General features: G+C 35.7%; 1 protein-coding gene across 1 annotated transcript in view; it reads left to right on the plus strand.

The window, feature by feature from the left end:
• Nucleotides 1–2,117, plus strand: part of LOC135211174 (chondroadherin-like protein) — a 219,961-nt gene extending 217,844 nt beyond the window's left edge. Inside the window, exon 4 of the mRNA XM_064244377.1 lies at nt 430–2,117. Coding sequence (XP_064100447.1) covers nt 430–598 — 169 coding nt within the window. The 3' untranslated portion in view covers nt 599–2,117. The remainder of the gene's footprint in view (nt 1–429) is intronic.
• Nucleotides 2,118–11,541: the final 9,424 nt, after the last annotated feature.

Consider the following 11,541-nt stretch of genomic DNA (forward strand, 5'->3'; position numbering starts at 1 on the left):
TTTATTTATTTAATAATATTGCACTCAAACCCTTCCTTTCCAATCCTCTATTCATCTGTGCTTTTTTCGTTTTTTTTTGTCGCAATTATTATCTAAAGCTAACGGTTGAAAAGTGTAAGCCTTCTTAATATGTGATATTTTCGAATCTGTAAAACCAAATTGACATAACAATATGCTTTAGCTTGGAATGAAGGTCGTTACATTCGCAGTACGTCTTATAATAGTACACAAAAACCTTTCTTTCCTGGTCCTTCAGTTCTCTTTACTGCTCCTTTTCTTAATTTTGTCACCATTTATCTCATAAGAAGGGCACAAAGAGTGCGGCCGCCAGATCAACTGAGCTGGTTTCTTGTGCCGTTGCCCCGAGTATTAGAAGTAATCTTCTTTCCATTATTCCCGGATGAATGACGCTTTATCTCCTCTCGACAGATATCGCCGACGACGCCAGAGGGATAAGCTGGGCAGGGGATGGCCCCCTGGACCCCTGGCCCCCTGGCCTCCGGATGATCACTCTGCAGCCACTAGGCACATCATGGCGGACGACTACATCTACCACTCGTACTCCACCGTCAGGAAAGTCCCAGTCACGAAGGTCTAAGGTCTTGAACGAGGTCCTCGAAGAAGATCAGAGAACTCGCACCGGGGGAGTCGTTAGTAGGGGTCCGTCTACCTGGAGGAGGAGGAGGAGGAATGTGGCTTTGATGATGTTGTAAGTGAGGGCTATGGAACCGTATCTGAGTCTTGTGGCTGAGGTTCAGTGGGGAAAGGGTCGTGATCTTTTGCGGAAAATCATGGAAATATGACGTTCTTGAATGCTGGAATGATATCTCAGTTCCGGGAGGAATGGACATAACATGTGGTTTGAATTATGAGCTTTCTGAATTGATTTGATTACCAACAGTATTATAAAGACAATAATATCTTTTTTCGCTTCATAAGAAGTATTTCTCTAAACAAGTCGTTCAATTATTGATTTATCCAACGTCAGACATTTTGAAACAGACGAATTCAGGTATCAGTCGTACAGCAACCCTTCATGAAACAGATAGATTCTAAACCAGTCGGTAAACTATTATTTTTGTAACGGCAGCCATTCTAAAACAGACATATTTATACATAATAATGCAATAACATTTCATAAAAACATCTCTGGAACAGATAGAATAATTTTTTTTGGAAAATTTCTTAAACATCAAGTCATAAAACATCTGGGGAACAGATAGGTTCATATTCGTGGACAATTTCTAAAACATCAAATCATAAAACATCTCTGTAACAGATAGAATCATATTTGCGGACGATTTCTAAAACATCTAATCATAAAACATCTCTGGAATAGATAGATTCAGATTAGTGAACAATTTATAAAACATCAAACCTAAAACATCTCTGGAATAGATAGATTCAGATTAGTGAACAATTTATAAAACATCAAACCTAAAACATCTCTGGAATAGATAGATTCAGATTTGAGAACAATTTCTAAAACAGCAAATCATTAAACATCTCGGGAGCAGATAGATTCATGTTTGTGGGAAATTTATCAAGCTTCTCTAAGCAAATTCAAATTTGTGGGAAAGTCTCAAGAAACACCTACTTATAATAAGCAGAGACGTTCCCCGGAAGGCGTCCCAGCCGCTTGACAACCGCCACAAAAGAGGCTATTTATTTAATAAAGGCCGAATCCACTCGGTTCATTTGGTGGGGAGAAAATTTGTATTGTCTCCCTCGCCCCTCTTTCCTTTATTCCGGGAGGAAAAGTCACAGGGCAAACAACGACCCTTTTGTTTGACTTTGCCGGAACATTTACTTTGTGAGTGTCGTTAAATTTGAACGGGAATTTTCTCGTCCGAAAGGAAGTCTTGGCGGCGGTGGAATGAATCTCCGAATAAATGTATGCATTGCTCAATGTTACGAGATTGTTTATTTCTGTTGTTTAAGGACTTCTGAAGAGAAGATCTCTACAAAGGCATTTTAACAAGTGATTGGCTCTGAGGACGATTTACTTTGTTTGAATCCATGAAATACAAAACTGTGAAAATAAGATAGTAAGGAATTAAAATAAACGAAGAAAAAGAAATAGAAGCAGTAAATATGTAATAAAAACACCACACACACATACACACACACACACACACACATATATATATTATATATATATATATATATATATATATATATATATATATATATATAGAATCATAAAATATAAAAACACACTATCGTGCTTCTAAGTTATCAACAGAAGGATCCACATTAATGCTCTCGCATGGCAACACGAAATATATTTCTACAAATATATTTCGTCTTGCTAAACAAGTGGATCCCTCTGTTTATATATAATTATGATTATATATACACACGTACACACATACACACGTATATATACATACATGTAAATATATATATATATATATATATATATATATATATATATATATATATATATTATTTCGTCAGTGCTTTTGCTGTAAGCCGCTGATGAACCCCTGCTTCTAACAGATGGAAGAGAATCAATTCAGAGCTCACACAAGAAACTCCTCCAGGGTTCGCACCGAGGGCGAGAGAATGAAGAGACTGGGCGCGCTGTCTTATCTGCCTCTATATGCCTGGCCCAGAGGACTCCGTTATATGGCTGATAAGGCAAAGGCATATTTGGTAGAAAGAAAATGTTGGAGATTTGTATACGAACGCTCCTGTTATCGAGCACTCTCCCGCTTATTTTCCATTTTCCTCGTAGATCCCTTTCCTGCACCCGAGATAATGTTCTCGAGCGTCGATGACTGTAGAATATTTGAGCGAATATGAATTATGGTTTAAGAAGATTCGTAAGTAAAAATGAGCTCTGTGTCTTCTCTAAAACCGTGTTTTTACGGTTTCAAAACTTAGCATATTTACAGCTGTGAGACTGCTTGTCATGGAAGACATATTGTATGATGAGAACTGAACTGAATGTCATTAGTTATGTTAGTGAGGAGATAAACCAAATAATGCTCAAATTCCATTTTAAAACTAAATATGATGTAATTAGGTCCCAGCTTATAACGTTGATGAAATTATTACTGTCATTATATTGGTGTGCTTTTAGAAATAAATTAGATTGTCATACATGAATTCCATGAAAAACTTCATAATTTTTATTTATTATTGTTATGGACTTTTTCTTACAGTCGAGTTAATTAGATTACGAAGCGCTAAACCAGTTATATAAGCTGTTAATCAACATTCCACATTGAGATTCATTCGAAAGATATTAAAATTCTTACTAAAATAGGTGAAGGAAAATTAATATTTCATCTATAGTACTCTTACACTGCATTCAGTATTCCATTTACCATATATCTATTTCGGATAATATTTTGAAAAGGAAAATTTCTAGATTTTTATTTACTATTTTTACAGACAGAGTTTTTGGAAATTCCAACGCATTCGTAAGGTTTCTCTTTCAATGATCTATGTACTGTTTCCATATACCTCCAGTACTTATGGAAGGTATTAACAACTTAACGAATTCAGATTGGCTCTTATCAGATGAAATAAATCATAAGTTCTTATGGTCTGTTTTTGTAATTAAAGAATATAAATTGTAAAAAAAAAAAATCATCTTCAAAACTGGACGATAAACTGTGTACAGAATTAGAGAAAACGTGAAGAAACGATTTTAAAAGAATCAAGTGGAAGGAAATACGATTCTCTAAGGAAATACCATTTCTAAATAGATAAGCAAGAGGAAAGAAATGAGTGTGGTTCTTGGAATATTTATACTTCCGTCTCCGATGTGTTGAAAAATGTGCGTAGTTTTACCAGAATAGACATTAACATTGTGGAGACGCATTTGCTTTTTTTATTTTTATTCAGGAAGAAAATAATGTTGGAGAATACGGTTGTGAATGTAAATAGGGCGATTTTAGGTCGGATTTTTCTTGTATCTCTGTCTTAGTCCTTTATATAAAGAACGACTCTGTCATGTAGTTACAAACTGTTAGGAAAACCTGTCTGATATCGTTTTTATCTTGTGACGCCGTTTTTCCTCCTCGATGTTTTCAACGAGACGAGGGACGGCGAAGGTGACTGAAGACTTGTACATAAAGCATAATCTTAATAAAAGTATAATTTCTTATATCTGGCATAAGATAATTAATGTAAGTCGTTTTGAGATCCTGTTTTGCTTCATGAATCTCACTAGTCAGCTGACCTGTGGTTTCATTTTCGTTTATCATCGTTGCAGCGTATTTACCTCGAACTATCCTGCACGCACCAACCCCCTTACTCCCATTTGCCTCCAACAAACAGCCCTCCCATGGTCATCCAACGGATCCCCCCCCCCACCCCCACTCTCCTGTGGTCCTCAAAAAACAGTCCCTCCCCTGGTCCTCCAACAAAAAGCTGTCCTTCCCCTGGTCCTCTAACAAATATTCCGTCATCTGGTCCTCCAACAAAAAAACTCCCCTTCCCTGGTCCTCCAACAAAGAACTCCTCTCCTTCGGTCCTCCAACTAACAGCACCCCTCCCCATTGGTTTCCACACAGCACCTACTCCTCACTGGCCATCGAACAAACACCACCCTCCCCAATGGCCCACCAATAAAGCAGCCATTCCCCTGATCATCTACCAAAAAGCCCCTCCTCTCCGGTCCTGCAACTAACATCTCCCCCAGTCCCCCAACAAACATGCGCCTCCCCACCAGTCAATCTACAAACAGCCTCTACCAATGGTCTTACGAGAAATAGCCCCTCCCCACCAGTAATCCACAAACAGTCCCCCTCTCCTGGTCCTCTAACAAATAGCCCCTATCCACTGTACCTCCAGCAAAGAGCTCCTCCTCATTGGCCCTCCCACAAACAGCCCCTTCCCACTTGTCCTCCAATAAATAGCCCCTCCACATTGGCCCTTCGATAAACAGCCCCTACTCACCGATCTTCCAACAAACAGGCAACCCCTGGTCCTCCAACACACAGTATCCCTTAGTTCTCCAACAAACAGCCGCCCATGGTCCTCTAACAAACAGCCCCTCCCCATTGGTCCTCCAACAAACACCCCTTCCCCATTGGTCCTCCAACAAACTGCCGCCCCTGATCCTCTAACAAACAGCCCCTCCCCACTGGTCCTCCAACAAACGACAGCCCCGCCCATCCCCACCGCTCTACCCAGCTTCACCACCAACGTCTGATACACTTCAACGTGAGCCATATAAGAACCAACTCATCTGCCTACCACCAATCCATCTGAAACCCCTCTATTCATCGCCGACAGCCTCCAGTTCATCGTTAATCATTACACAGCCACTCAACATACCACGAGAGAGAGAGAGAGAGAGAGAGAGAGAGAGAGAGAGAGAGAGAGAGAGAGAGAGAGAGGCTCTTGACTTGTAAAGAGCCTCCAGTGCGTAAGAAGCTAAATGTAAATTTGTCGAAACAAGTGCCATGCCCAGCAGGTGGTATTTTGTAGTTCCAGTGACATCTAATAATTTTAAGAATGTGATTGTCTTGATCTCGTTTTTTAGCGATAACCTCTATTGTTTTTTGTTTTAAAAAATGCTTCAGAATAATCTGGTTAGATTTAGGCATTCGTATGATTTCGTCTTCATCGATTAAGACATAATGATTAATGATAATAATGGTAATTATAAAGGTAATCTGTAAGTGAATTCCTTTTTTTGAGAGATCTCTGTAGCAGCATCTCTGAGGACGTCGTGTTCTTGTCATTAATTAACTTGTTCGTGAACAATGTTATTTCCATGTTATGGTGATCAAGTAGAGAAATTACCTAAGGAAAACCGAAGGCAAGTTAACGGCTGCTTCGTTTCATCTTTTTTGTTCCCAGGAACTTTTCTTAGCTGGTTTAACAAACTGTTTTGTATAAGGTTAAACAAGAATGTCTTTCCCAGTCGAACAGGTTTTTTGAATACTCACATATTATTGCCAATACACTGACAGACAAACTGGCACACACATATATGTGTTAAGACGTGTTCATACATATATTTGTGTAAATATTGCATATATTTGTATATTTGTAAGTCTATATATATATATATATATATATATATATATATATATATATATTATATATATAGTATATATATATATGTATTACTATATATATATATACACATATATTTATATATATATATATATATATATATATATATATATATATATATACACGTATACTATACATTCTATATGTATATTATATATATGTATATTATATATATATATATATATATATATATATATATATATATATATATATATATATATATATATATATATATATTATATGTATACTATACATCTCTATACTGTATGTATAGTATGTATATATACATATATATATATATATAATATATACGTATACTATATCTCTATATGTATATAATCATATATATATATATATATATATATATATATATATATATATATATATATATATATGCTTCCGAGTAATGTATACGTAAGCGTAATTTGATGAAATACATCACTGAGACATTCCATTTTCCATAAATTGCTTTAGGCTTCTTATCTTTGTAGATGTTTATATCAACTCTGGCGCACAATTCTTTCTTTCTCTTTGATGAACTTCACGATTCATATTGAATATTCATAGATATTAAGTTCCCCATTTGCCCCCTTTTTTCATCAATCGTGAATTATCGGATCTGCTTCCAAAGGATGTAAAATCTTTTGCTTCTCTCTTTTTTGGTAATTGAATCAATGATAAAAAAAAGAAGATGCTTCAGCTTGTTATCTTGTTCATGGAGTATTTTGTATTTTTGTAAAATAAACTTGTGGAAAAAGGCAACGTTTTGTCTCATGTTCTTATTCATTATCCTTCCCCGTAAATCCGTGTCCCGGTCTTCTGATTAGGGCCATCAGAGATCTACTTTCGTTCTCCTGTTGTGATGGTCAAAAATATTTTGTGATAATATGATTATATATATATATATATATATATATATATATATATATATATATATATATATATATATATATATATATATATATATATATATATATATATATATATATATATATATATATATATCACACACACACACACACACACACATATATATATATATATATATATATATATATATATATATATATATATATATATATATGTATGTATGTATGTATGTGTTTGTGCGTGCGCGTTTGTGTGTATATATATAATACATATATATATATATATATATATATATATATATATATATATATATATATATATTAATTATCACCTCCTTTTTTCTCATTTTTGCCGTCATTGTCGTTGTATTTTCTGAACCATATCTTCCCTCCTACTCTTCTCTTTTCCCCAGTGGTTACAAAACCCAGCACTTGGGAGAGATAGACATCTCCCATTTAAAATGCAACTGGATTAAGACTGGAAAAAAATTGCCTTCGTTAAGCCAGACATCGCATTCTCAGTTTTAATGAAACCAGATGCAAGATAGCGTAAGAGAGAACTCGCTGTCCCCAGGCGTTCCTTCAACAACAACGCCTCCTCCTTTCTGTATTCCCAAGGGTCGTTTTTTTTCTCTCCCCCTCCCTCACTGCCCCCATGGCCTCTTACGACCTGGAAAGAAGATATCCTTCCAGATAGAGCAAAGAGAATGTCCTCCATCTCGGAATTCCGGGCTTCCCTAATGCCTCTGTGACTAACGCTCCTGCTTCCCCAACCCCCGTCCCATTAACCCTCGCGTCTCGTGAGAAAATCAGCTCGCACCCTTTCCATTAATAAAACCGGTATAAAAAGGAGGGTATGGCAACGGTACTTATTAGAGAGGCCGGCGTTAGCGAAGGCGAACTTGGTCCATGTAAGGAAAAGTTTGCGGTCCCGGTAGGATAATTCCATACGGGGACCAGGGAAAAACACTGATGGAATTAAAACTTACGGCTGTGTTGGAGTCAACTCAAACGATCTTAAGTAAAAGGAGGGGTGTGGGAAGGGCAGTGACGAGGGGGAAGTCTGATATCCCTCCTAGGGGATCGCGCTGTCCCTCGCAAATGCGTCTGTAGAAATGGAAACATCAAAGTATTCATTAGAACGAGGGGTTTTGCACATTGTTCCCTCTGTCGTGGGGGAATTGAAATCTTCCCATCGAGAGTTTGGACAACGGTTGCATAGTCACGGACAGATAATACTCGCAGCCATGAATAAAGCGTGTTAAATTTCAAAGTTCTCTGTAGACTACAGCAATACCGTTTCTCATACATGACTTATCATGTACTTGATGCTGTAATTATCGGTGAAGATGATTTTATTTAAAGGCGGCTTTTAAGTTTGCCATTCTACTTAAGAAACGTTTGTGCCTTTTTATATAGAGTTCTCCACCAGTCTACTTCCCTTTTCAATATTCCATTTTTCTTAACTAACTAACAGGAGCTCAGTGTAGAAAAGTGGTTATGAATTACAAAAGAAATGGCAGACCTGAGCTTAAAAGATGGAAGATTGATTATAAATCAAGAAAAACTGAAGGAAAATGAAGTCTGAAGAAATGTAACAAACTGAGAGGAGCGATCACTGAATCGAAAAAACAAAGGAACGCTGATTTTAAAAGAGAAGACGCAAGAAGATGCAGACAAGGACTCTCCTTCACTGGTTAAAATGCTATTTATTACACTGAAGCAAAGGCTACTTTAGTAGAGAAGACAGCAGAACCTGGAGCAGAGGTAGGGGCTATAGGTTATAGCTTAAACGAATGATATTCGAATCGGCTGATCCTTGAAGAAACAAAATACGATGCACCTTAAAACGAATGACATTCAGTGGTGATATTTAGAATAAGTGGGAAAGACATTGCAACATATAAATAAGAGATAAATAAGAATAACTACTATGGACGCTGTGGCTATTTAAATTATGCAATCTCGCCAATCCATGTTAAAAGTAACCAGAAGGAAAAAAATGTACAGATGAGAGAATGAATCGACTTTACATCAGTCAAAATGAAAGTTATTTGTTTGGTTCTTAATCATCATCATCACATTAAATTTATCTGGCTATCTAGAGCATCGCCTACGAGTGAATGAATCGTGAATTTCATAGATAAAGTTCTTAACTTTTCTCTACCCTCTTCTCTGCAGAGAGATAGAGAGAGAGAGAGAGAGAGAGAGAGAGAGGGGTGCGACAAACTAAATATAGTTTCATAAAGCTATAATTTTCCTTGAGATTCTGGGTTAAGAAGAGAGAGAGAGAGAGAGAGAGAGAGAGAGAATATCATGACGTAAACTATTTACATGCTTATTCCTCCTCCAGGAAAAGTATGTTTCCATATTATAGCATAACAGGCAAAAAGGGAGAGAGAGAGAGAGAGAAAGAGAGACTATCTTAACGTAACTATTTATATGCTTTTATGAAATAAACGTCGAACTTTTTCCAGTTGCCTCTATACCGAACATTTAGAAAACAAAACGGAAAGAGACTAGAACTAGGGGTGAAAAGCTACGTCCCTTAATAGAGTAAAGAATTCCGAAATAAATGCCACCATTAAATGCATCCGGTGCTGGATATATAGCCACGGGTAAACGAGTATTAATATATATATATATATATATATATATATATATATATATAGATATATATTATATATATATTATATATATATATATATATATATATAGTATATATATATATATATCCATATGTGTGGAGGTGTGTGTGACATATTTTTGTGACTATATGGATAAAAATATAGATATATTATGCATACACACACACACACACACACACACACACATATATATATATATATATATATATATATATATATATATATATATATATATATATATATATATATAGATGAAGATTCAAGATTCTCCAAGAAAATGGCTTTAGGATCGAGATTCGTTGATGAAAGAGAAAGGATTGTCTCATAATCTACTTTAACTCATTTTTGACAAATGTATTGTACACGACTAAGAAATTCGGCGGATCTTGGGAGATGTACTATTTCATTCTGCTAAGTAAAAGCAGACTTTATCATCTGGCCTTTGAACTGACAGCTGTTCTTAAAAAAAAACAATACGTAACAGATTCCAGAAGGATTCAGTTTATGTATATGATTGACGATAGAAGCATTTGAAGACTGTATCTGATTAAATGCGCGTACTATATTTTTCATGTGCTGAATCATTAAATGATAAAATTTCATAAAACGTATCATGAAGGCCCTCTCCATTTTTAGGCATATTTTCTCCCTTCCTCGTAAGGCATTCTGAAGATTTTTGTCGCAAACTCAAAGAAGTACATAGACATATAAAACGTCAAAGTATCAATTCTGGCGATTCCTTGTTCACAAAAGGAACCTTAAAGACAAAGATTACAGATTTTGTCATGAAAACTAGTGTCTTATACGAAAGATTACAGATTTTGTCATGATAACTAGTGTCTTATACGGACCCCCATCCCAAAACCTTCCGCTCGCTTAGACAGAAAAATAAAATTTGTTGATCTGAGTTCGACTAACAGTATATTTTCGTTTACTTTCTAGTCGGTTGGATTTCAATTATTTTTCTCCAAAACAAACGACTTAGTACCAAGTAGCAATTTAGATACTGAATAGATGTGGACGGAGAAACTGACTCTTTAGAGATTTTAATAATTTCAGAGAACAAAGGATATAAGTTCATTGTCTGTAAAATCTATTGTTAATTATTTTACATTTACTTTTACATCCGCCAAGTTATCTCGTTTAAATATTTTACATTTACTTTTACATCCGCCAAGTTATCTCGTTTAAAAGAAGCTTGGCATAAAACTTATTTTTACGAGTTCTTGGATTTGCTCCACAAAATATTTAGACGAAGAACTTGAATTAAAGTTAAGCAACTGGCTTCTTTAACATGCCCTAATCCAAGGGATTGACAGTGTTCTACAAATCCAACCAAATCTTCTATTGTACCCCACAAGTTAATCCAAAGAGACATTGATAAAGTTGAAAGGCTCCGCCAAACCCGAGTATATGCCAATCTTTTCGTCTTTAGCTGATCCAATATATACTTTTGGTAAGACGGCTGTTGTTGAGTTCGGTTCATACGAAATCTTTTATCTCGACAGAAACAAATGTTTTATAGGTGTTACGGGTTAATTCCTTTCACGGAGAAATAATCCTACACAGAACTGCAAGATGGTGCAGTTAGTTTTATGCATAAAAAATGAATCATTCTGACTGGAATCTGTCAAATGGCAGAATTCACTTTACGAAAAGAACGAATATTAAGAATACCTCTCAAGGTACGTGGAAATTCCATGGCATCAACAACATAGTTCCACGACAAGTATTAAAGAATATTGATGGAGTTAACCATAGGTCTACCGTCACCCAAACCGGACCCTTTGACCTTCTGGATGAGTCTTCAACTATATTGACCTTTTTTACATCTCTTGACCTGTCTTTATAAGGAAACAGCTGCTTCTGAAATTCAACACTACTCTTCGCTACAAGTGTATATATATATATATATATATATATATATATATATATATATATATATATATATATATATATATATGATATGTGGGTGTGTGTGC

The sequence above is a fragment of the Macrobrachium nipponense genome, chromosome 4 (genome assembly GCF_015104395.2).
Source record: "Macrobrachium nipponense isolate FS-2020 chromosome 4, ASM1510439v2, whole genome shotgun sequence".
Taxonomy (NCBI): Eukaryota; Metazoa; Arthropoda; class Malacostraca; order Decapoda; family Palaemonidae; genus Macrobrachium; species Macrobrachium nipponense.